The 24,227-nt window shown below is 43.5% G+C and overlaps 2 protein-coding genes across 2 annotated transcripts in view; one reads left to right on the top strand and one right to left on the bottom strand.

Moving 5' to 3' along the window:
• Positions 1-2,327: 2,327 nt before the first annotated feature.
• On the top strand, positions 2,328-15,379 carry PLA2G1B (phospholipase A2 group IB). The gene is made up of 4 exons (XM_044289393.1): positions 2,328-2,361; positions 9,894-10,053; positions 13,944-14,071; positions 15,261-15,379. Exons 1-4 carry the CDS (start codon positions 2,328-2,330, stop codon positions 15,377-15,379), a joined length of 441 nt encoding a protein of 146 aa, XP_044145328.1.
• A 2,361-nt stretch (positions 15,380-17,740) lies between these two features.
• The window catches only part of LOC122934148 (hydroxysteroid 11-beta-dehydrogenase 1-like protein A), a 75,724-nt gene continuing 69,237 nt past the window's right edge, over positions 17,741-24,227 (bottom strand). The window contains exons 6-7 of the mRNA XM_044289378.1: positions 19,707-19,850; positions 17,741-17,986 (exon numbers count right to left, since the gene is read on the bottom strand). Of these exons, the coding sequence (XP_044145313.1) occupies positions 17,772-17,986; positions 19,707-19,850 (359 nt within the window). The 3' untranslated portion in view covers positions 17,741-17,771. The remainder of the gene's footprint in view (positions 17,987-19,706; positions 19,851-24,227) is intronic.

The raw sequence follows: 24,227 nt of genomic DNA, 5'->3' as shown, positions 1-24,227 counted from the left end.
TTATTTATTTTTAAACGTTTATTAAAAAGATCAAGGGGAACCAGGGACAACAGTACACGCAGACAAACGACATAGCTAGAGCTTTCCACTCATTCTACACAGGACTTTTTTTTTTTTATCAGATAATTTTTATAAAAATCTTCTGTAAATTGCAAAAATACAGAGAAAGAAAATAGTCTGCACAATATACATGTAACAACCAATAAAGGTATTACCACAGCATTACATGATCAGTCATAAAATTAATTCCATGAATACAATATGTAGCATCCAGCATAGTAGAAGACGTACATGAGATCAAGTAATATTGTTATACAATATCTATTGTACAAACCAAGTTTCCCTCCCCTTTCGGTTTATAAACAAAAGACCGTCCCTCCCGTGCCAACTAAAGCCCAAACCCCCCCCCCCCCCCCGCCAGAGCGATGGAACAGGTCCGACCTCCAAAATTGGTTACATTATCAATACTTCCAGAGAATAGCCACTGGTGTACTTCTCTTATCTGTTTAACAGGCCACTTCACACCCAACTTATGTCATTCTGTTCATCTTCAAACAACACATATCCAAAGCTAATTAGATACACAGGACTTTATAATCTCCAGTCTAACCCCTCCCCAGCAACACAAACATCGATCAAGACCTTCCTAGACACCCTAAATTTACCCTTAATCTCTGAATCTGAGGCGGACAGTCTATCAGCGCCAGTTACATTATCAGAAATACAAACCATCATTAACAGCTTCCCACAAGGGAAATGTCCTGGCCCAGATGGACTCCCGCTTCTTTATTATAAAAAATTTGGAGATGTGTTGACACACCAACTTGTTTTTCTGTGCAACTCTTTGTTCCAGGGAGGCAGGCTGTACCCCCAAACACTAGAGGCCCACATCACATTGATCCATAAAATCAAGCCTCATTAGTAGGGCATTTAAATAGAAGTATGCAATGGTGATTTCCTCATCTCAAACAATTTATTGAAACAAAAGTCAACAAAACAGGTGGTTATACCCCCACAAAAAATGTCAATGTCTCAAAAACTTGTCATGTGGCCTTCAGCATCAATTGTCATCCATGAAGATGAAATTAGGCCTGTGTTGTTCATGCAGAGGCACAATGACTGCATTAATTATGTTTTTCAAGTATTATGGGCTAGTCACTGTAGCAATCACAAACTGTAGGGCAGTTCTGTATTGACTAGACACACCTGCCCAAACTCTAACACCATCACCACCAAAGGCACATATGGTGGCAACAGTGGCTGATGCATAGCGCTCTCCTTGACGTCTCCAACATTTTATGGGGGCCTTCAATTCTGCTCAGTGTGAATAGACTTTCATTAGGGCACAGCACTGAGGCCTACTGGTCCCTCATCCAGCATAGATGCTACCTGGCCCAGTCAAGATGATGATGCCTGTGGTCAGGTACTCTTGCAGATCGTCTAGCACGCAGACCACGCTGAAGTAAATGGTTTTAAATGGTCTGAAGTGACACTTTGGTGCCTCGCACCTCCCTTAAATATGCTTGTAGTTGTGTGGCATACATCAACTGGTTCTGCAGGCCACTGTTCACAATGAAGTGGTCATCATGTGGGATGTGGCCAATGAACGTCCACTTCTATGCCTTTCTGTGACTCTTCCAGTCTCTCTGTATCTCTATTGCAACCTGCTGATGACTCTCTGGGACACTCTATGGTGAGGTAATGTTGATCAATTGTTAGGTGTCATCTTGGTCTCTTGATGTCAAAATGTAAACAGCATGATGAGGAGGACTGTTTAAATACCATATCTAATTGAACCAGGAAATTTATTGGGTGATTCATGGATCAAACACCTGTTGTGAATTTTGCCATTAAGCTCCTTGTTAGAGAACAGCAAGTTGTGCAAAAGATACTGAAACATTGAACAGTTGGACATGTGCATTCAAAAGTTTATAGAAGGTCATATTAAGTTCACTTGTAAATGTTAGAGCGCATTTTAGGTTCATCCTGAAATTTTACCCACAAGCCAAATGTCCCTAACTTTTTGTGAATAGGGTATGAATTTGTGGTATTTAACCTATTATTAAATTCAAATATATTATAGAGAAGTAAGCAACAGACTGATTACACAAGTAAAAAATTATATCTTTCCTACGAAAATACAGGCCTTCTAGTAACAGTAAAAAAAAAAACAGGTTGAAGGCCATGCTTCGTCTGTCACATCTAAAGTGAGAAAATGTGCACTTGGCAGCAGAGTGTTGTCAGAACTTGATATTTCTGAATGTGAAGGTCAATGTTTCACTATTTATAGGGCTAAGGTTAAACATGCACATCGAGTCTTTACCACCATGATGCTCCGATTCATCGCTGTTCTCCTAGCAGGTAGGGTTATTCTTTTTACCTGTGGCACATGATTAGTTATGGTCTTCAACTACCATGGTTGTGGAGAACGATTCTATCAAGAGTATTGTATACTGGTATAATATATACTGTGACACAGTGAGGGGTTGTGTCTGGCAAGGCAGGTATTTTCCTCCCAACATGTGCGGCTGGGCTGGTTTCCGTCCAGATGAGGTCAAATACCGGACCAGAATTTAAGTGCCCGTCCGGGTTTTGGCAACACCTGGCTGTCCTTAAATAGGCAGCTGGACTCAGAGATGTCTCTGTTTTTGGGATCTGAGGCTTTGTGCCGTGCTATAGGGCTGAGAGCCGCAGGCTGGGGAAACAGGCTGGAGGCAGAACTGCCAACAAGGTGACTTGTGTTATATGAACTTTCCATTGTGTGTGAATTAACACCAAGACTGCAAAGTTACATGCTGTTTTGCGCAACTGCCTCAAGTGTGAATAAACACTGACGTTTTGAGTTAAGAACTTGTATTTTGCCTCTGTACTGTGCCCGCTTACCCTATCTACCAGAGTGAAACCCCACAATACATAATGGTATAGCAAGGTTTTATATGTGTTACAAAAAAACATAGAACTATGCAAAGACACTAAGGCTAGTTTCACACTAAGAACTCCGACAGGCTTTTCCGCCGGGTGAACAGCCTGTTCGATCCGTGCTGCCGCTAGTGCACGCATGCCCCCGGACTACCGCACCGGCCCAATTGACTATAATGAGTTCAGATGGCAGCACGGCAAACATGCCGAGAGGCGGCCAGAAGAAAACTATGACACGTTGTAGTTTTATTCCAGCCAACTCTCTGCATTTTTGCCATGCTGCTGCCGGAACTCCAGCCTGCCCCCATTATAGTCAATGGGGCCGGAGCGGTAGTCCGGGAACATGCCTGCACTAGCGGAAGCACTGATCCAACAGGCAGTTTAACCACCGGAACAGCCTGCCGGAGTTCCTTGCCGCTAGTATGAAAGTACCCTTAGCGACTCCAGTGGCGGATCCAGAGCCTGGTCTCGGGAGGGGCACTTTCAGATTATTTTCTGCCCGCCGCCACAAAACAATGGTGCTTATAGAACAGACTACACAGTGTATGCTATATGTGTATAACATAAACATATTTCACATGAACACTTACAGTTACTTGGCTTGACTCTTGGGGATCTCGGACGCCACTTCCACACTTTCGCCGGGGGCTCGGCGGAGCTGATGTGCTTTAGCCTAATGAGAAAGATTTCATAATAAGGATTTGGAGAAGGGGCAGAGGGATAGCAGAGCAGGGAGAGGATGGTGCTGCTACTAGGGGGCTCATACCATAGGGGAGTAATAAAGCCCACCATAATGTTCCCCCCCCAGTAGAAATAATTCTCCTTATAATGTGACAGTGCAAAAAATACCCCCTTGTAATGCCCCCAGTTGAGCTAATGTCCCCATAGTGCCCCCATAATGTGCCAGTATAAAATACCCCTATATAGTGCCTCTAGTAAATGACCCCATAGTGCTCCACACCCTCCTTCCTCCTAGTGCCCCCCATAATGTACCAGTATAAAATGCTCCAGTAGATGCCCTCAGTGTCCCCCATAATTTGCAAGTATAAAATACCCCTTCTTAGTGCCCCCCGTAGATGACCCCATAGTACTCCTCTCCCCCCTTCCCCATAGTACCCACCATAATGTGTCCCAGTATAAAATTGTACTGTACAGAGAGCCCATATAAAATACCCCTTCTTTGTGGCCTCAGTAGATGCCCCTATAGTGCCCCCAATCATGTGCCAGTAATAATAGCCCCCCTGTGCCAGTAATAGCAGCCCCCCTGTGCCAGTAATAGCAGCCCCCAGTAATAACAGCCCCCCCCTGTGCCAGTAATAAGAGCCCTTCTGTGCCAGTAATAACAGCCCCCAATAATAAGACCCCCTCTGTGCCAGTAATAACAGCCCCCAGTAATAAGAGCCCCTCTGTGCCAGTAATAACAGCCCCCAGTAATAAGAGCCCCTCTGTGCCAGTAATAACAGCCCCCAGTAATAAGAGCCCCTCTGTGCCAGTAATAACAGCCCCCCTTTGCCAGTAATAAGAGCCCCCCCCCCCTTTTGCCAGTAATAAGAGCCCCCTTTGCCAGTAATAAGAGCCCCCCTTTTGCCAGTAATAAGAGCCCCCTTTGCCAGTAATAAGAGCCCCCCCTTTGCCAGTAATAAGAGCCCCCCCTTTGCCAGTAATAGCCCCCCCTTTGCTAGTAATAGCCCCCCTTTGCCAGTAATAGCCCCCCTTTGCCAGTAATAACCACCCCCAGGTGCCAGTAAAAGTATTGTATATAATGAAAAAAAAAAAACACACATACTTACCTCCATGTCAGCGATGCGATGCAGGCCTCTTCTGGCCTGTGTCCCACGCTGTATGGCTCAGGCGGCGCGATGACGTCATTGCGCCGCCTGCGCCGGCCTCTGATAGGCTGCAGGCACTAGGCCGGCAGCCTATCAGAGGAAGGGAAAGGGACACGCCTCTCCCTTCCCTGCCGCAGCACAGGCAGGCATCTGTATCACTGTCCTGAGGACGGCGATACAGATGACTGGAGATGAGCGCTTCCACAATGGAACGCCCGCCGCCAGCTCTTGCAATTGCCCCGTTGCCCCCCCCCCCCCCTGGATCCGCCACTGAGCGACTCATAGAGACACATATTGGTGTAGGCCTATTAAAAACTATTACAAAGGAAAAGTGATGGAATATAATCCAATGAGGAAACATGAAAGCCAGTACCTGACTGATTGTTATGAGTATGGGTGGCCTCACAGTTGACAAGTCAGCAGGGAGTAAAATCAATATTGAGATTGCAGAGGGTCCACTGCTGCTTTTAACTTCTGCAATTCAAAAGCTGAAAGCATTGGGTAAAACTTTCTGCATAAATTTACATACTGTACAACGCTGAGGATCTGTTGCCAGAGGCGGATTCGGAATTTAAAGTGGCCCTGGAAAAAATAAATAAATGGCCCCATGTTGTAAGCAGGTCCAAGTTGACAGAAGCTGGGGCAAGCAATACCTTAGTGCAAGACACAATACCACTGTTCAGCATTTAAAAGAAACCCCAGCAGAACCAGATACCACAGTGCAGAATAATATACTGCCCCAGCAAAACCACTTATCACAGTGCAGCACAATACACTGCCTCAGCAGAATCAAATACCATAGTGCAGCTCAAAATACTGCCGTCTGTGCCACAGTATGAAACTATATCTTCAGGGGGACACATGTCACCAATAGACAGGAGAGCATCAGATCTTTATATACCTTGCTAGTGGCCAAGAGGAGGACTTGGGTGGCTTTCTGGGCATCAGCCCACCAGGAAATTTCCCTGTAGGGTCTATGACCAGTCTGCCCATGTCTGTTGCACACTAATTCACCATAGCAAATTTACAGTGTTTATGCCCTATTGACTAGTACCGAGTTTTCCTTACGTTTACTCCAGTAGTATTATGCATTTACATGAATTCGCTTACTTTAGAGGCCCTGTTTCAAAACTTTTAAAGTCCCCCCTAATATACGGTACATCCACACGTGGCATACACTTAATTAAGACATATGGGTTTGAATTAGGAAAAAAATATTTTACTACTATTTGTAATGATTTAGTTCTATTACTTCTTTGCAGAAAAACTACAATTGTGTTCAAAATAATAGGAGTGTGTTTAAAAAAGTGAATAAAGCTCAAAATCCTTCTAATAGCTTTTATTTCCACACACAAATGCATTGGGAACACTACACGTTCTATTCCAAATCCAAACATGAAGGAAAATATATAAAATTTGTGTTGTCTCTCTAAAAAAAATGGAAGAAAAGTGATTAGACTGTTCAAAAAAATAGCAGCGTTTGTATTCTTCTTTACAAACTCAAACATTCACTATATAAACTGATTTTTTTTGAAGATTTAGCTTTCCTTTGAATCACTTAACTAATATTTATTAGTATACCCACTGTTTCTGAGAACTGCTGTACATCTGTGTTGCATGGAGTCAACCAACTTCAATCAACTTCAGGTATTCCAGCCCAGGATGATTGGACTACGTTCCACAGTTCTTCTCCATTTCTTGGTTTTGCCTCAGAAACTGCATTTTTTGTCACCCCACAAGTTTTCTATTGGATTAAAATCCGGGAATGGGGCTGACCACTCCATAACGTCAATCTTGTTGGTCTGGGGTCGTTGTCTTGTTGGAACACCCATTTCAAGGGCATTTACTCTTCAGCATAAGGCAGCATGACCTCTTCAAGTATTCTGACATATTCAAACTGATCGATGACCCCTGGTATGCGACAAATAGGCCCAACACTGTAGTATGAGAAACATCCCCATATCATGGTGCTTGTGCCACCATGCTTCACTGTCTTCAGTGTACTGTGGCTTGAATTCAGTGTTTAGGGCTCATCTGACAAACTGTCTCCGGCCACTAGACCCAAAAAGAACAATCTTACTTTCATCAGTCCACAAAATGTCTCTTTAGGCCAGTCAATGTGCTCTTTGGCAAATTGTAACCTCTTCAGCACATGTCTTTTTTTCAACAGTGGGACTTTGTGGGGGCTTCTTGCAGATAGCTTGGCTTCACATAGGCGTCTTCTAATTGTAACAGTACTCACAGGTAACTTTAGACCTTCTTTGATCTTCCTGGAGCTGATTGTTGGCTGAGTCCTTGCCATTTGGGCTATTCTTCTATCCATTTGAATGGTAGTTTTACGCTTTCTTCCACGTCTTTCAGGTTTTGGTGGCCATTTGAAAGCATTTGCGATCATTTTAGCTGAGCAGCCTATCATTTTCTGCACTTCTTTATATGTTTCCCCCTCTCCAATCAACTTTTTAATCAAGGTACCCTGTTCTTCTGAACAATGTCTGGAACAACCCATTTTCATCAGAATTTCAGAGAGAAATGCACTGTAACCAGCATGTACAACATTTGCTGCCTTCCTTCCTTAAATAAGGGCAATAATTGCCACCTGTTTTTCAAAGAATGAATGACCTCACTCATTTAACTCCACACTGCTATTATTTTGAACATGCCCCTTTCAATACGTGATTGAATTACAGAGAATCAGCAGCATGCATGTCATGACTGTTGAGTCTGTTGGGTTTCTATTACTCTACTACACCTACTAGTAAATTATTTGCCATGTAAAAATATAATTTCTACCAAAAACAGTGATTGATCAGGTTAGTGATGTCTGACTTATTATTTTAAACACAACTGTATATAGACAGAAAACATGATCTGTGCCAAAAAAAGACAAAATTACTTAATCTAACAAAATAAAAATCTATTGCAAGTAAACCTGAATGGTACTCAAAGTCAGTAAAAGTAAAAACCTTCTGTAATGAGTCACTAGAATTTTTATTTTTATTTTTTTAAACTAAACAAGCAATTTTCCAAATGAGTTTAGGTCACTGCGTAGCAGCAAAGGACTCAACCTGGCAATGCTGTATCTCTGCCTGTAGTGGACTTCACTACTAGTATTTCCATTAATGAGTAGCCGAGGGATAAATATGGTAAATCATTATTTACCCCCCCCCCCCCCTCCCCACCCTTTTTAAGTTAATCGGATGTAGAAGGCCCAGGGTCATATTATAATTGGAGGTAGAGAACTCCAGCTCTGGTCCTTGGCTTGTCCCGATTGTCCCTTGGGCACCCACAACATTTATTTCAGTTCTACTTTTAGATGTTACTTTCTTAACTTTGTTTTTTGCCTTAATTCATAATGGCACATTGGTTAATGTAAGCACTATTAATGAAAACAAGATCAGTTTCCATCAGAGAGAAACAAGCAATCCTTTCCCAAAGGAAAGTTTATTGAGAGATTTTCCTACATTCTGCTGGCTTCAAAAATGTACAGCATGCAAACTGTCTACTTTAATGGGAGCGGAGTTGAAGGACTACACCTTGAAACGGAGCTCTCTGCTTCAAGCTCCATCTGAAGACACTTGATCGGTGAGGGTTCTAGGTGTCAGACCCCTACCAGTCTGATATTGATGATCTATACTGAGGACGGGTCACCAACATCTAAAGAGTTCAAAACTCCTTTAAAGAGGACCTCTCACCACTCCTGACATGCCTGTTTTAATAGCTTCATACATTCCCCATGTAATAGCAATTCTGGAGCATCTATTCTTATGGCTCGATGTTGTGCCATTCCTTTTTTATTTCAACTAAAAGTTATGACTGCATTGCTAGCAGTCTGCAGTAAGGGTATAGAGGGGAGATAACAAGTTGGGGGTGTGTACCTGCACAGACTCACTCTATCCAATCAGTGCTTCCATTTTCAGACTGTGCAGGTACCTTGTTACCAACTATCTGTACCCTTACTGCAGACTGCTAGCAATTCATTCATAACTTCTAGTAGAAATAATAAAGGAATGGCACAACACGGACATTCTGCAGAGATAGTCCTACATGTTGATAGTGGAGTCTATCATTTTGTCACCCAAAAGATCTTTCATATGAAATGATGTTGCACAGCATAACATCAGAAATTCAAACCAGAACTGCAAGGGTAACACTGTGACCAATAGATGGCATTAAAGAGGACCTTTCATGGGTCCAGACATTATAAACTAAGTATCAGGACACGTAGGGCATAGTGCAGGGATCTAACTGCAGTTACTATTTTTTCTGGGCGCTGCTCCGTTCGCCCACTGTGGCCACCATTGTATTCTCCCGCCTGGTATGCTCATCTTAGCATTGGTACAGGGAGGAGGAGACTTCCCTGTTTCGCAATGGGCGTCTCCTTCTCCCTGCCTGTAACACAGTCCAATCGCAACGGAGAGTGTCACAGCCAGGGAGAAGGTGAGTTTTTTTCTCTTCTCTGCTGCGATTGGACAGCGCTGCAGCCAGGGAGAAAGACTCAGTCTCCTCCTCATTGCTCCGATGCTAAAATTAGCATACCAGGCGGGAGAATACAACGGGGGCCACAGCGGGTGAATGGAGCGGCTCCCAGAAAAAATAGTAAGTGCAGTTAGTTCCCTGCACTATGCCCTACGTATCCTGATACTTAGTTTATAATGTTTGGACCCATTAAAGGTCCTCTTTAAACTATCATACAACTACAGCGAGCATTGTGTGATACTGTTGAATTATAATACCGCCATGTTTCGGGGCATGTTTGGGATATAATCAATATATTCTTTTGTATATCTTATGTCAAAAGAGAATCAAAAGATAATCTTCATAGTTTCTATCTTCAAAACCACTGTCTCCGACTATGCCAGCTTTTCTCTGTTTAGTATGAAACTGGATAGTGCTGGGTTATAAAGACATTGGGGGAGATTTATCAAACTGGTGTAAAGTAGAACTGGCTTTGTTGCCCATAGCAACCAATTAGATTCTACTTTTCATTTTTCAGAGCTCCCAATCAGGTGGAACCTAATTGGTTGCTATGGGCAACTAAGCCAGTTCTATTTTACACCAGTTTGATAAATCTTCCCTATTATCTGTATGATAATCTGAGGACAAGTCCGTTTACCCCTTCAGTAACATATTTTGGTTTTGTCCTAGTATCCTGCGCCTGTGCCTCTCCTCCCAGTCGGGCACTCTGGCAGTTTCACAGTTTGATCAAATGTGCCATTCCTAACAGTGCACCCCTGCAAGAATTTAATAACTATGGATGTTATTGTGGACTCGGAGGTGGTGGGACTCCCAAGGATGCTCTAGACAAGTAAGCTTTAATTTCTCTCTACTGAACTGATGAACTGATATTGACTGTGCAGCTCATGGAGCATCCTGACAAATCAATATAGTAGATCTATGGGATGGTGCTATGGTTCATAATCTTGTTCATACTACTGTATATTCTAGTTCTATTTTATTGATCTGCAGATCATTCTGCTAAGGTTAGCCACATATAGTACCACAATAATTTTCTCCAGCATTTTGAAATATTTTATGCAGATTTTACCTTCAAATGGCTCTGCTTAGTTTAAAGCGGTTTTACAAGATTTTTTAACCAATGACCTATAGGTTACCGGTAGGGATGAGCGAATCGACTTCGGATGATACAGCCAAAGTCGATTCACAAAAAACTTTGTCATAATACTGTACAGAGTTCCTGCTCCGTACAGTATTAGAATGTATTGGCTGCGATTAGCCGAAGTTATTACTTTGCGAAGTCGCACGAGACTTTGTGTCATAACTTCGGGAATGAATTATTACTGTAAAAAACCTTGGCACCGAACTTGGCTACTGGTTCCTAGTGGTACCTTAGAACCAAAACTGAGTTCGGTACCAAGTTTTTTTTTACAGTAATAATTAATTTGCTACTTCGCAAAGTATTAACTTTGCTGCGGGAACTCTGTACAGTATTACAACAAAGTTTTTTGCAAATTAACTTCAGATGTACCATCCGAAGTCGATTCGCTCATCCCTAGCCATCTGTATCTGATGAGTGGGGTCCGTCATCTGGGACTCCCATGATCAGCTGTTTGAGATGGCACCAGCGCTCGCAGTAGCTCCACGGCCATGTTCATCAGTCACATGGCCTAGGCAGTGGCACAGCTCAGTCTTATTGAAGCGTATTGAGCAGAGCTGCGATATCAAGCACTGCCTCTGTACAATGTAGAGAGAAGGCTGCGGCGCTACTGTGAGCTCTGGTGCTGATTAGACGGTGTTTTGGGTGTCAAAACCCCACTAAATCAGATAGGACATCAGTTTAAAAATCCCAGAAAACCCATTTAATATATTACCACCATTATCTTTTAAAATCACTGTGTTAAATATACAGTGTATATATATATATATATATATATATATGTATTTATATATACAATATATATAAGTATATATACATATATATACACTATATATATATATATATATATATATATATATATACATACGGTCTTGTTTATGATTAGTGCAATTGTCTGTATTATGTATGTATACCCCTTTTCATATGTACAGGGCCATGGAATGAATGGCGCTTTAATAATAAATAATAATTACGGTATATATATATATTGTAGATAGATAGATAGATAATTAAAAAAAGAAACTCCACAGCACTTCTAAATATAGTGTGCGTATTTATTCCACCAGATGCGACATTTCGGTCCTCTCAATAGAACCTTTCTCAAGCAAGGTTTTACTTGAGAAAGGTTCCATTGAGAGGACCGAAACGTTGCATCTGGTGGAATAAATACGCACACTATATTTGGAAGTGCTGTGGAGTTTATTTTTTTATTTGCATGGTGGATTGCATCTACAGCAGCTGGCACTCTCTCCTCACTGTCTGGATTGCGGTGCTGCCCAGAGTTATATTTTTTTTTAGATAGATAGATAAAGAAAATGTTCTACAGAAGGCAATAATCCAATACTATAATAATTCTGTAGCAAATTTTCTCATATCTCTACATTGTGTTATTCCTCTGTTACTCCTCCTAGAAATCTATGAATAAACTGACAACTGTGCATTTCCATTCCTCCTATAACTGTCATTTTAGTCATATATATATATATATTTTTTAAATATTTTATTATTTTAATGCAAAATTAATAACCATATCACATATCCAATATTTTACAATCCATAAGTCCGTCCAATCCAGTCCACAGACGTAGTTAACAATATTTGCATACAAATATCCATATTTATGTGAAGAAATTTAAAAAAAAAACAAGTGGAGGACTCTATCTGAGGAGAATGGCAGGATTCGCCCGGCATCCAAAGCCTAGTAAAGGAGTTGTGCGAGGTGGCTCATTTTATCTAAGTTCTCTATAATTGGCGTGGGCAGAGGCCCGGGGTCCGGACGACCCTCCCAGCAACGAGCACGCCCCGCACACGCTCCCTCCCAGACACGGGTAGACACGATCGGCAGAGTCAACACTCATGTGGCCGATCACTTGATACTCACATGCTACATACTGCATAGGAGATGAGCTTGCAGCAAGCTTTAATCTCCAGCTTTTTTATTAGACAAAGGACAAAGAAGGGGGTCCAGCAGTCTTTATCGCCATGGTGGATAACCCACTCACATATTTTACTGCCTCGTCCCCATATGCTTGGATAAGATAACAGTGCAATAGTTCGCCATACCTCACAGAGATCTCATATGGTCGAAACTAAAATCGAATATCCCTCGACAGTCTCGAGGAATTAAAACGAATGTAAGCAAGAGTCAGGGCTGAAGGCCTACTCTGTGTCGTTAAGAATGCACTCAGTAGCACGCCCACCACACGTGACGTCTCATTGCCTGCTGTGCAGCCTCATGTCTGACGGGAGGAGCCGTACCTTGAGCCGCGCCCGGCGCCCGGGCGCCCCCGGGTCCCGAGCCCCAATGCCCCGCCAACATATCACTCACTATTCTAAGTACGAATTCCAATCTTTGTTTTACTGCCGGAAGGTCCTCCCATCCTCCAACATTCCTAGAGATCCTCGTATACTGAAGTATAGCTTCACATTCTTCCCCAATAGTATACATATAAACAAGGCGGACAAATGGAATTTCCCCCTAACCCCAACCACTCACCCTCCCACCTTGCAGGAAGAAAAAAATAAAATAAAAAAATCTCTGTATACAGTAGCGAAAAGAAATAGCCTCCTAATTAATTATCTATGTCCCATTCCTTCCATAAATTATTCCACTTTAAGTGAGCTCCTCTTTGTTTATAAAGAATCTTCTCGTAGCTTTTCACTTTCTCAACCAAGCTCAACCAGTTTTTACAGTCTGGGGCGATAGAGGAAAACCAGGCTCTAGAAATGAGGAGTCTAGCTAAGAATATCACCTTAATCAACAGATGAGAATTTTAGTCATATATTTAGAGAAGGAATAACTGTGCAGTTTTAAGAAAAGGTGCAACAGAATGGTTAAATTATTGTGAATATGAAGCATTTACTAAAACAAGAACATCAGGAGCAGTAACAGGTCCTCCTGAAAATTTACACTCATAGAAGTACTCAAGTAATTAAATTTCAAGGCCAAACATATCCAACCAGATTTAAAAGGAACCCGTCACCAGTTTTATGGTGTCCTAACTAAGGGCAACATAAATAAGTGACTGATTCTTGCAAAATGCTGGGTCACTTTCTTTAATTGACACAGTCAATCTGCCAACATCTTGTATTGAAAAGCTCCAGCTTATAATGATGAGTCATGAATATTCATGAGTTCCTGACACTCCCCGCCCACCTGCTGCTGATTGACAGTTATTTTCCATATGAATCAGCAGCAGGTGGGCAGGGGAGTGGCTTTAGCTGTTAATTAAATAAACGCTGGACTCAATGACATCACGCTGGACTCAAATCAGCTAATTAGCATGTGGCATCTTTGTGTGTATATTATGAGGTAACCATCTGTCACACCAGTAAGTGAATACATCTAAGGCACGTTTTAGTAGTTAATGATTGTATATAATTAGTTAGATTATAATCAAATATCCACATGACAGGTTCCCTTTAATGCAAATTTGTATTCACAACTCTTTTATGATTAAAACACTACCCTAGTGTTAAATGTATCCATTACTTGAATTGCTTAGACAGAATGGACAAAAACTCCACATTTTAGTGCAGATATAAATGTAAATGGATGACTCTTGCAATTATTCTTACAGATGCTGTCAGGTCCATGACAACTGCTACTCCCAAGCCAACACATACCCCAGTTGCAGTGGCCTTTCAGATAATCCATATACCAGGAGCTATGCTTATACCTGTTCAGGAACAACTATCACCTGTACATGTAAGTGTTAAATAATATTAGCTTAATATATACAATAGGAATGTCAAATACAATGTATACCGTAATTGCAGATGCAAGCTGTGTATAAGGCTACATTCACGCGAACGTATGAATGAGTCTGCATCCGTTCCACAATTTTGCGGAACGGGTGCGTACCCATTCATTTCTATGGGGCCACAAAAGATGTGCTGTCCGCATCTGTTGCTCCGTGCCTCGGCCCCGCAATTTTTCTTTTAACATGTCCTATTATTGTCCACAATTGCGGACAGGAATAGCCATTTTCTATGATAGCTGTGGCATGTGCAGTCCGCAAAACACAACGTTCGTGTGAATGTAGCCTTACAGTAATGTCAGTAACAGATATAAAGCTAGAAATTTCCCACTGACACTGCCAATAGTCTAATGTTGTAAGGACCTCTGACTCTACCCCGATGGCAAAAGAAAGGAGATAAAATAATATTGCAATGCAATGGATGGGTACACCCATGGCATCACATACATGACCAGTTGCTTGGACTGGCAGAAGCAATGTGCTTTGCACAGAGGCACACACAGATCTCATAGGGACCCCATAGAAAAACTTAGTATGTTCCCCCTGCACCTAGTTTCTCAATGTCCGTGAATCAGTCACTCCCAGGCAATGAAGAACATGCACATTACCCCAGTTTTTTTTGGGAAGAAATCTAAATTAAATACAAACTGTAATAAAAAAAAAATACTAGGTGTATAATGTACTTACACCTGAAAATGGCATAATCCCAAAATACATGAATACATCTCCTGCTTCTCTTCTATTACAAAGCTAGCCACCACTAGGGGGAGCTCAGTGAATAGGAATGAATACATCTACCATGCAAGCTGTAATAATCTCTTTGCATTGAGCTCCCCCTGGTGGCGACTGCATGAAAATGCAGTATTTTCGCACAGGGAAGACAAGAACAAATTCAGTGCCGGGCCGCCCTCCCCCCAGGCCCCATGGCAGCTGCGTGGTCTGCCTCTATTTCAGGTACACCACTGGCTTCGCAATGAGCTGCAGCTTGAGAGCGTGTTTAATGGGCAAAGTATCCACTGCTTCGGCTTTTTATGGAAATCTTTCCTATGTCTGACTAGCAATAGATGCACTTTTGCTCTACAAAACTTTATACAACTCTGAACCTTGACCATGCCATTCTTATGTGTCTCTCAACAGCTTATAGTGATCCGTGTGGCCAGTTTATCTGTAACTGTGATCGGGCTGCGGCAATCTGCTTTTCAAAATCTCCATACAACCCTGGCTACAAAAATTTGGATAAAAGCAAATACTGTTAAGGGACAGTAATATAACAAGAAATCAAATAAAGGTATAAAACCAAATGACTGGTCTGTGTTTTTCTTTGCTTATACCAATGTTGACCAACCTGCCACGTTCGCATTGAAAATAACTGTATGTACAGTACAATCGGTGGCCAGAACACTAACATACAGTACAGTATAGTGCAGCACATCACACTGGAGCACAGCACAATAATACTACGCACATACTGTATAGTACAAGAGGATAACGTATAGCACCAGATCCTATACATTATGCACTGTAACACAACGACATTCTAATAAACCATCACACATCAAAACAATCAACAAGCATCAGACATGTGATATAGGATGGGGAGAGGGGGGAAGGGAGGGGGGTCTCAAGCCCAAAGATTTTTGAAAGACGGACACGCCAAAGAGAGAGGGAGGAGGAGAGGGGTATCAATCATCTTCTTTATCGATGTCTGGATGGAATAGACTCTGAGCAGACTGTGGCAGTCCTGGACGGGCATCCTCTCCCATGTATGAAAGTTCTCAGGGGCAGGCCCTCCGGAATGTCCATACATGCCAAGTCTTTGTGCCCGCTGAATAACCTGCTAAAATCCACATGCTTCAAAACAGCCTCAGCAGTGGTAGCAGGGAACCCAGGAATAGACCATGTGAAAGGGGGTTGTCCAGGTTTTTTATTTCTCCCCCAGCCAGCGGTACCTGTGAAGAAATCTATACTCCCCTGCTCCCGCCTCTCTGTTCCTACTCCGTGGCTGTAAAGGTGCACCTGAACCTGTCAGCGCGGATGTTGACAGATGGGAACTGGAAGTCCAGTGAAGAAAGCCTGGGACCCACAGAGCTAGAACAAAGGGGCAGTGAGCTATTCAAGGGGTTGTGCCATAAACTACTTTTCTCTCTAAAGTTTATTTTCATCAAGTACTCTAGCTCCCATTCCACCTTGGATTGTTTTTTATTTTTTATTTTTCAAATTTACCTTTATTTGCAGTTTTCTCTTATCCCCCATGCTTGAATCCTACTTCCTGGCTTGTCGTGTGACTGCTGTTCCATCATGTCATGACCTGTTCATTTTCTACTTTCACATATTCAAATGCTCTGTACAATTTTTGCTAATGTCCATTATTTGTTAGAGCAAATTTATCCTTATGTTTATCCATCCGTCTGTCCATCCATAACTGATGCTGTAACTGACATGTGCCTGACACTACACATAGAAGAGTGGTTATTGAAGGGAAGGAATAGAAGAGCTGTGAGCCGGGGCGGCAGTATTTTGTGCTGCATTGTGGTATTTGGTTCTGCTGGGGAGATATTTTGTGCTGCTCTATGGTTTTGCTGGCAGTGCCTACTTCTTTTGTCCCCTAACAGTGATGCCCCCCACAATGCCCCGACAGTAATGTTCCCAAGTGGCTAGGGAATAAAAAAGAAAAAATCTTTCCCTGCTGCCCGTGATGCAGGCCGCAGACCTCTTCCCACCTACCGCCTGGGAAGCAGACGGCCAGACGCGATGTCATTGGGCTGCGTCTCAGGGCAGAGGGGCGTGATAGTGTCATTGCGCCCGTCTGATCAGGGATTTAATGCCTCATACGCCTCAGACATACTAGAGTAGGACTGTGGACAATTAGGGTGAACAGCGGAGCAGGGAACTATTGTATCCCTGCCCTGCCACAGTATTCAACTGAATTCAGGAGGACAACTTGTAGCTGCACAGTAGAGTGCCGCCACCCAACTTCCTGGTGCCCTAGACGTATGGCAAAGGTGCCTAATGGTAAATACGGCCCTGGACATATCCTGAGGATAGTTCATCAATATCAGATTGGTGGAGAGCCAACACCTAGCAGCTCCACTGATCAGGGGTTTTCAGCAGCTGCCTGGAACCGGAAAAACACAGTGGACGGTGTCAGAAGCAAAGAGCTCCAAGCAGAAAGGCCATGCTGGGTTACTGCATCTCATCTTCCATTTACTTGGTGTGGCCACAGCTTTGTATGACACCAGGGGCATAGCTATAGGGGTTGCAGAGGTAGCAATCGCTACTGGGCCCAGGAGCCTGAGGGGCCCAAAGACCCGTGTGCAACATAAGAAGACACTGGTATTATAGAAAGTGCATGCTGGTCAAGTTACATCTCTGGCTGGAGGGAAGGGGTTAGGTCAAGAGTTTGGCATGGTGGGGGTGCCGTTTCAGTTTTTCCCTCAGGCAGCACGGAGGCAATGTGCTTCCCTGACCCCTGGCCACAAAGCGCTGAGGGAAAGGGGCCTCAAGCTAAACTTCTGCACCAGGGTCCATGAGCCTTTAGCTACGCCCCTGTATGACACCATAATAGTATTTTAGCATAATTTATCTAATAAACAAAGTGTTCACAAAATGAAGACGTACAAATTTCAGTGTTTTATTGATTCAGGTTGTTCACTGAATATTTTCTAGCACATAGAATTTATCCAGTATATAGCTAATCAGAGTTGGAGTCCAATCTCGCAACATCACAAATGGTTTAATACCCCAGAAAGGATAAAACACTTCTGGTTTCCGTAAGACGGCTGCTTTTACCACCTCATCAGCGCATATCTCTTTGGGTGATGCTGACATGGTCACTTTGTCACCTACTTTACGCAGAGCACTCTCTGTAAAATAAAAACACATGTCACATAGTCCATTCGATCTGATACCAGTAGACTTGACCTTAATTAATATTAACCTAGAGCAGGGGTACTCAACAGGCAGACCGCGAACAGCCGTCCGGACCCCTGCATGTCCCACATTCAACTGTATGTACATCCTGAGCACTTACATAAAGTTCTATACCTTGATGAAGCAGGGTGCCGTCACCTCACTGCTCCACCATTCCCTGGCCGGTGCTCCCTGACCCCAGCAGCAGGTGCAATTAAATGACATTGTCATGTCCGCTGTGCTGAGTGGGAGAAGCACATGGCATGATGTGCTCTGGTGGAACGGGCACTAGGTAACTAGTGCTTATTTTATTAAAAGATACAAAATATCACTATTGGTACACTAAGTGGGCATATCTCCTGTCAGGGCGCAATAAAGTGGCATATCTACTACGAGGGGGCAAAAAGGGCATATCTACTGTGAGGGGGCATTAAAGAGGCATATCTATTGTCAGGGGGCACTAAATTGGCATATCTAGTGTGGTGAGCACTAAAGAGACATATGTACTTTGAGGGGACTATAAAGGGGCATATCTTTTGTGAGAGGGCGCTAAAGGGGTATATCTACGATGGGGGCACTACTGGGGCATATCCAGTGTAAGCGGACACTAAGAAGTCATATCTACTTTGAGGGGGCTCTAAAGAGACATATCTATTGTGAAGGGGAACTAAAGGAACATATCTAGAGTGGGGGTACACTAAGAAGTCATATCTACTGGGGGGGGGGCACTAAAGGGACATATCTATTATGAGAGGGAACTAAAGGGGCATATCTAGTGTGAGGGACACTAATGGGGCATAACTACTGTGAGGGGGTACTAAGGGGGCATATATTTTGGGAAGGGACACTAAAAGGACATATCTATTATGAAAGGGAACTAAAGGGGCATATCTAATGTGAGGGACACTAATGGGGCATAACTACTGTGAGGGGGTACTAAGGGGGCATATCTATTGGGAAGGGACACTAAAGGGACATATCTATTATGAAAGGGAACTAAAGGGGCATATCTAATGTGAGGGACACTAATGGGGCATAACTACTGTGAGGGGGTACTAAGGGGGCATATCTATTGGGAAGGGACACTAAAGGGACATATCTATTATGAACAGGAACTAAAGGGGCATATCTAGTGTGAGGGACACTAATGGGGCATAACTACTCTGAGGGGGTACTAAGGGGGCATATCTATTGGGAAGGGACACTAAAGGGACATATCTATTATGACAGGGAACTAAAGGGGCATATCTAGTGTGAGGGACACTAAGGGGACATAACTACTGTGAGGGGGCATTATGGGGACATATCTACTATGAGCAGAACTTGCACCGCACTGTGCTATCTGTGGCTCAGCGCAGCAGGTATGATGGCGTTTTGTCATTGCAGCTGCCATCTTAATCAGTGTGGGGGCCATTTAAGGGGGTCATTGTTGAGTGGGGGACACTTAACGGACATCCTAGTGGACACTAAGGGGATATTCTTATTGTGTTTGGGCACAATTGGGATTGGATGGCTTACTGTAAAAAAATAAAAATAATCTTAAAAATGAAAGCTGGAAACTGATTGGTTGCTATAGGCAACTAAGCCAGTTTTCCTTTACACCAATTTTGATAACTCTACCTCAATGTCTTAGTGTATGTTGAGCAGCACCCAAGCAGATGCCATGGACCTCACCTGTATCAATAAATCCCAGGACAGCCATAGTGACAGATACATTATTCTTGTTGAGATCAAATTCTCTGCGGAGGGAACTGTAGAAGCCTTCCAGTGCGAACTTGGTTGCACAGTAACTTGTTGTAAATGGTGCCCCAATACGTCCTGTTTGGAGAAGAGCTATAGTCACAATATGTTCCAGCTGACTCAACCTTGAATTAGGCATTCTATATTGTATTTAAAGGAGAAAAAGTGGGTAAATATTTCAGAAAGATCAAACCCGAATGGGTAATTAAAGGGATGCTCAGCTTTATTTTTAGCTGTTTGACAACGTTTTCAGTATGCGTTTTAACTTTTAGAGGACCGGTGGTTTTCTGTTTTTTTTCTTCCATCTCTCTGCCTTTCCAGAACCATAACTTTTTTTTTATTTTTCCGTTCACATAGCCGTGTGAGAGCTTGTTTATTGAGGGACAAGTTGTACTTTCAAATAGCACTATTTTATATTGCATACTATGTAGTGGCTAAGCTGGAATATATTCCAAATGGGGTGCAATTGTGGAAAAAATGCAGTTCTGCCACAATGTTATGGGTTTTGTTTTTATGGTGTTCCCTATGTGGTAAAATAGTACCTTATCAATTTCATTCTCTGGGTCAGTACTATTAAAATAATACCACATTTATGTCATTTTTCTTGTGTTTTAATACAGAGAAAAAAAATAAAAACCTTGTAAAAATGTTTTTTTTCCCCTTTATATTGCCATATTCTACACTCTGCCCCATAACTTTTTTAAATTTACATCTATGGAGCAGTGTGAGGGCTAATTTTTTTGAGGAGTGATCTACTGTATATTTTTTTTTTTACTTAAAATAAAACTAAAACAATAACAAGCAATCATTAGACTTAACCTGTTAGACTTTACCTGTAATCTGTAATGGATAGTTATCCATTACAGAATACAGCATTCAGTGTATTCCAATGCAGTGCTGCCACCTGCAGGCCTGTATTGGAATATACCGGGCTCTGGCCTGTTACTGCAATGTAACAACTTCCCCAATCTCAGCTGGAGTGTCCTTACAGCTCCACTACAATGTGGACGGTGAGCAGGTGAAATTACAGCTCCACTGCAATGTGGACGGTGAGCAGGTGTAATTACAGCTCCACTGCAATGTGGACGGTGAGCGGGTGTAATTACATCTCCACTGCAGTGTGGACGGTGAGCAGGTGTAATTACAGCTCCACTGCAATGTGGACGGTGAGCGGGTGTAATTACAGCTCCACTGCCATGTGGACGGTGAGCGGGTGTAATTACAGCTCCACTACAGTGTGGACGGTGAGCAGGGGTAATTACAGCTCCACTGCCGTGTGGACGGTGAGCAGGTGTAATTACAGCTCCACTGCCATGTGGACTGTGAGCGGGTGTAATTACAGCTCCACTGCCATGTGGACGGTGAGCGGGTGTAATTACAGCTCCACTACAATGTGGACGGTGAGCAGGTGTAATTACAGCTCCACTGCCGTGTGGACGGTGAGCGGGTGTAATTACATCTCCACTGCAGTGTGGACGGTGAGCAGGTGTAATTACAGCTCCACTGCAATGTGGACGGTGAGCGGGTGTAATTATAGCTCCACTGCCATGTGGACGGTGAGCGGGTGTAATTACAGCTCCACTACAGTGTGGACGGTGAGCAGGGGTAATTACAGCTCCACTGCCGTGTGGACGGTGGGCGGGTGTAATTACAGCTCCACTGCCGTGTGGACGGTGAGCAGGTGAAATTACAGCTCCACTGCAATGTGGACGGTGAGCAGGTGTTATTACAGCTCCACTGCCGTGTGGACGGTGAGCGGGTGTAATTACAGCTCCAATGCTGTGTGAATGTTGAGCAGGTGTAATTACAGCTCCACTGCAATGTGGACAGTGAGTGGGTGTAATTACAGCTCCACTACAATGTGGACGGTGAGCGGGTGTAATTACAGCTCCACTACAATGTGGACGGTGAGCAGGTGAAATTACAGCTCCACTGCAATGTGGACGGTGAGCGGGTGTAATTACAGCTCCACTGCCGTGTGGACGGTGAACGGGTGTAATTACAGCTCTACTGCAGTGTGGACGGTGAGCAGGTGTAATTACAGCTCCACTACAATGTGGACGGTGAGCAGGTGAAATTACAGCTCCACAGCAATGTGGACGGTGAGCAGGTGTAATTACAGCTCCACTGCAATGTGGACAGTGAGCGGGTGTAATTACAGCTCCACTACAATGTGGACGGTGAGCAGGTGAAATTACTGCTCCACTGCAATGTGGACGGTGAGCGGGTGTAATTACAGCTCCACTGCAGTGTGGACGGTGAGCAGGTGTAATTACAGCTCCACTGCAATGTGGACGGTGAGCGGGTGTAATTACAGCTCCACTGCAGTGTGGACGGTGAGCAGGTGTAATTACAGCTCCACTACAATGTGGACGGTGAGCAGGTGAAATTACAGCTCCACTGCCGTGTGGACGGTGAGCAGGTGTAATTACAGCTCCACTACAATGTGGACGGTGAGCAGGTGAAATTACTGCTCCACTGCAATGTGGACGGTGAGCGGGTGTAATTACAGCTCCACTGCAGTGTGGACGGTGAGCAGGTGTAATTACAGCTCCACTACAATGTGGACGGTGAGCAGGTGAAATTACAGCTCCACTGCCGTGTGGACGGTGAGCAGGTATAATTACAGCTCCACTGCAATGTGGACGGTGAACGGGTGTAATTACAGCTCCACTGCAATGTGGACGGTGAGCAGGTGTAATTACAGCTCCACTGCAGTGTGGACGGTGAGCGGGTGTAATTACAGCTCTACTACAATGTGGAGGCTGAGCAGTTTTAATTACACCTCCTTTGCAATGTGAATGTTGAGCAGGTGCAATTACAGCTCCACTGCCGTGTGGACGGTGAGTGGGTGTAATTACAACTCCACAGCAATGTGGATGGCAAGAAGGTAAACAGAGAACACAGCGCTCATATGAGCACTGAGTTCTCTTCAAACAGCTGATCAGCGGACGTGCTGGCAGTCAGTTCCCCACTTATCTGATACTGATGACCTATGCTGAGGATCTGCACCAGATTTATCACATGGGCTCAGGCTGGATGATACATATGATACAGGAATAGACACTTTTCTCTGACTGTATACCAACTATTGGCTTACTTTGAGACCATAGTTTACGCTAGAATTGTGGCATAATGTTGGTGCAAAAGGGTGCCCTGCCCTCCTTGAGAATGTCAGAAAAAAGTATAGAATCCCTAGTTACACCAAATTGTGCCATTTTGCACCACTTATTAGACAGATTTTTGACACAGACACATTAGTAAATCTGGGCCTTAGTTTTCTCTTTTCACAAAACCATGTATTTTGCAAACTTGGGATAAGAGTGCTTATCAATCAGTCATATCTGGTAACTACTAATGAGGTAGTTGGGAAGTGGGACAGTTTTTAATTAACATTTTGCTATAAATCATCTACAATTTTCAGCATCTCCTATGCATATTAGCTACCATACTATCAGGGGCAGACTAGGAACCTAAAGTGGCCCTGGAAAAAAAATCTAAAAGTTGCCCCATGCTGAGATGGGCTTGGGCTGCCCCCCAGGCCATCGCCCACAGCAAAAATTTTCTATAGGTCCTATGACCAGTCCGCCTCTGAATACTATCTACCTTTTATAGGGAGCCTGTCAACAAGAAATTCACTATTAAACCAGGTATCTTGTAGGGCTATCTCATCTGAATGTAATGATACCTTTCACTTCAATGCTTCATTCTGGAGAAAAGCACTTGTGATAAATATGCAAATGAGTAGTTAAATATGCAAATGAGTAGCTTTAAGGGTGGGCCCAAGCCACTCGATGCACCCTTGCACCTGCTGTCTCCTCTGCCAGACACTTCCTCTCCTTGATTGACAGGGCCAGTTTCCTGCATAGTCATCTTGCTTGGCCCTGTCAATCATGAAGTAGAGGCAAGGGTTGGCAGAGGAAGCAGGAGAAGCAAGGAGGCACACAAAGGGGTAGAAAAAAGGTTTAGAAAAACATAGTTGCTTTCTTACAGAATCAGCGCCATACCTGCCTATAGGTTGTGTCTGATATTACTGCTCAGCTCTACTAAAGTAACAGCTTATGGACAGATGTAGTTCAGTTTTTGGAAGAAAGCAGCCTGTGACTAGGACAGGTTGGCTCCACAGCTCCTTACAGTTACGCTGGGTTCAGACCTGAGCGTTCGCGATGGAGCGCTCTGTATGCGCGATTGTACGGGTGTTTGCAATCGCGCATACAGAGACAAGCGAACGCCCATTGTCGCGCGTTCCCGCTGAAGTCTATGTACGGGAACGCGCGACAAGACGCCCCAAAGAAGCTCATGTACTTCTTGAGGCGTCAGGCGTTTTACAGCGCGATCATACGCGCTGTAAAACGCTCAGATGAGAACCATTCCCATAGGGAATCATTGGTTCTTGCCTGTTGAGCGTTTTACAGCGCGTAGGAATGACAGCATATTTTATGTACTATTGCTCCA

The sequence above is a fragment of the Bufo gargarizans genome, chromosome 1 (assembly GCF_014858855.1).
Source record: "Bufo gargarizans isolate SCDJY-AF-19 chromosome 1, ASM1485885v1, whole genome shotgun sequence".
Classification (NCBI taxonomy): Eukaryota; Metazoa; Chordata; class Amphibia; order Anura; family Bufonidae; genus Bufo; species Bufo gargarizans.
The sequence above is the reverse complement of the archived record's forward strand: the minus strand, read 5'-3'. Positions and strand labels throughout refer to the sequence as shown.

What these genes read in the sequence shown, in the direction of transcription:
- PLA2G1B (XM_044289393.1), top strand. Translation starts at nt 2,328, where the DNA reads ATGATGCTCCGATTCATCGCTGTTCTCCTAGCAG. An exon ending in CCCAAGGATGCTCTAGACAA is followed by an intron (nt 10,054 to 13,943) that starts GTAAGCTTTAAT and finishes TTATTCTTACAG; the next exon opens with ATGCTGTCAGGTCCATGACA. An exon ending in AACAACTATCACCTGTACAT is followed by an intron (nt 14,072 to 15,260) that starts GTAAGTGTTAAA and finishes GTCTCTCAACAG; the next exon opens with CTTATAGTGATCCGTGTGGC.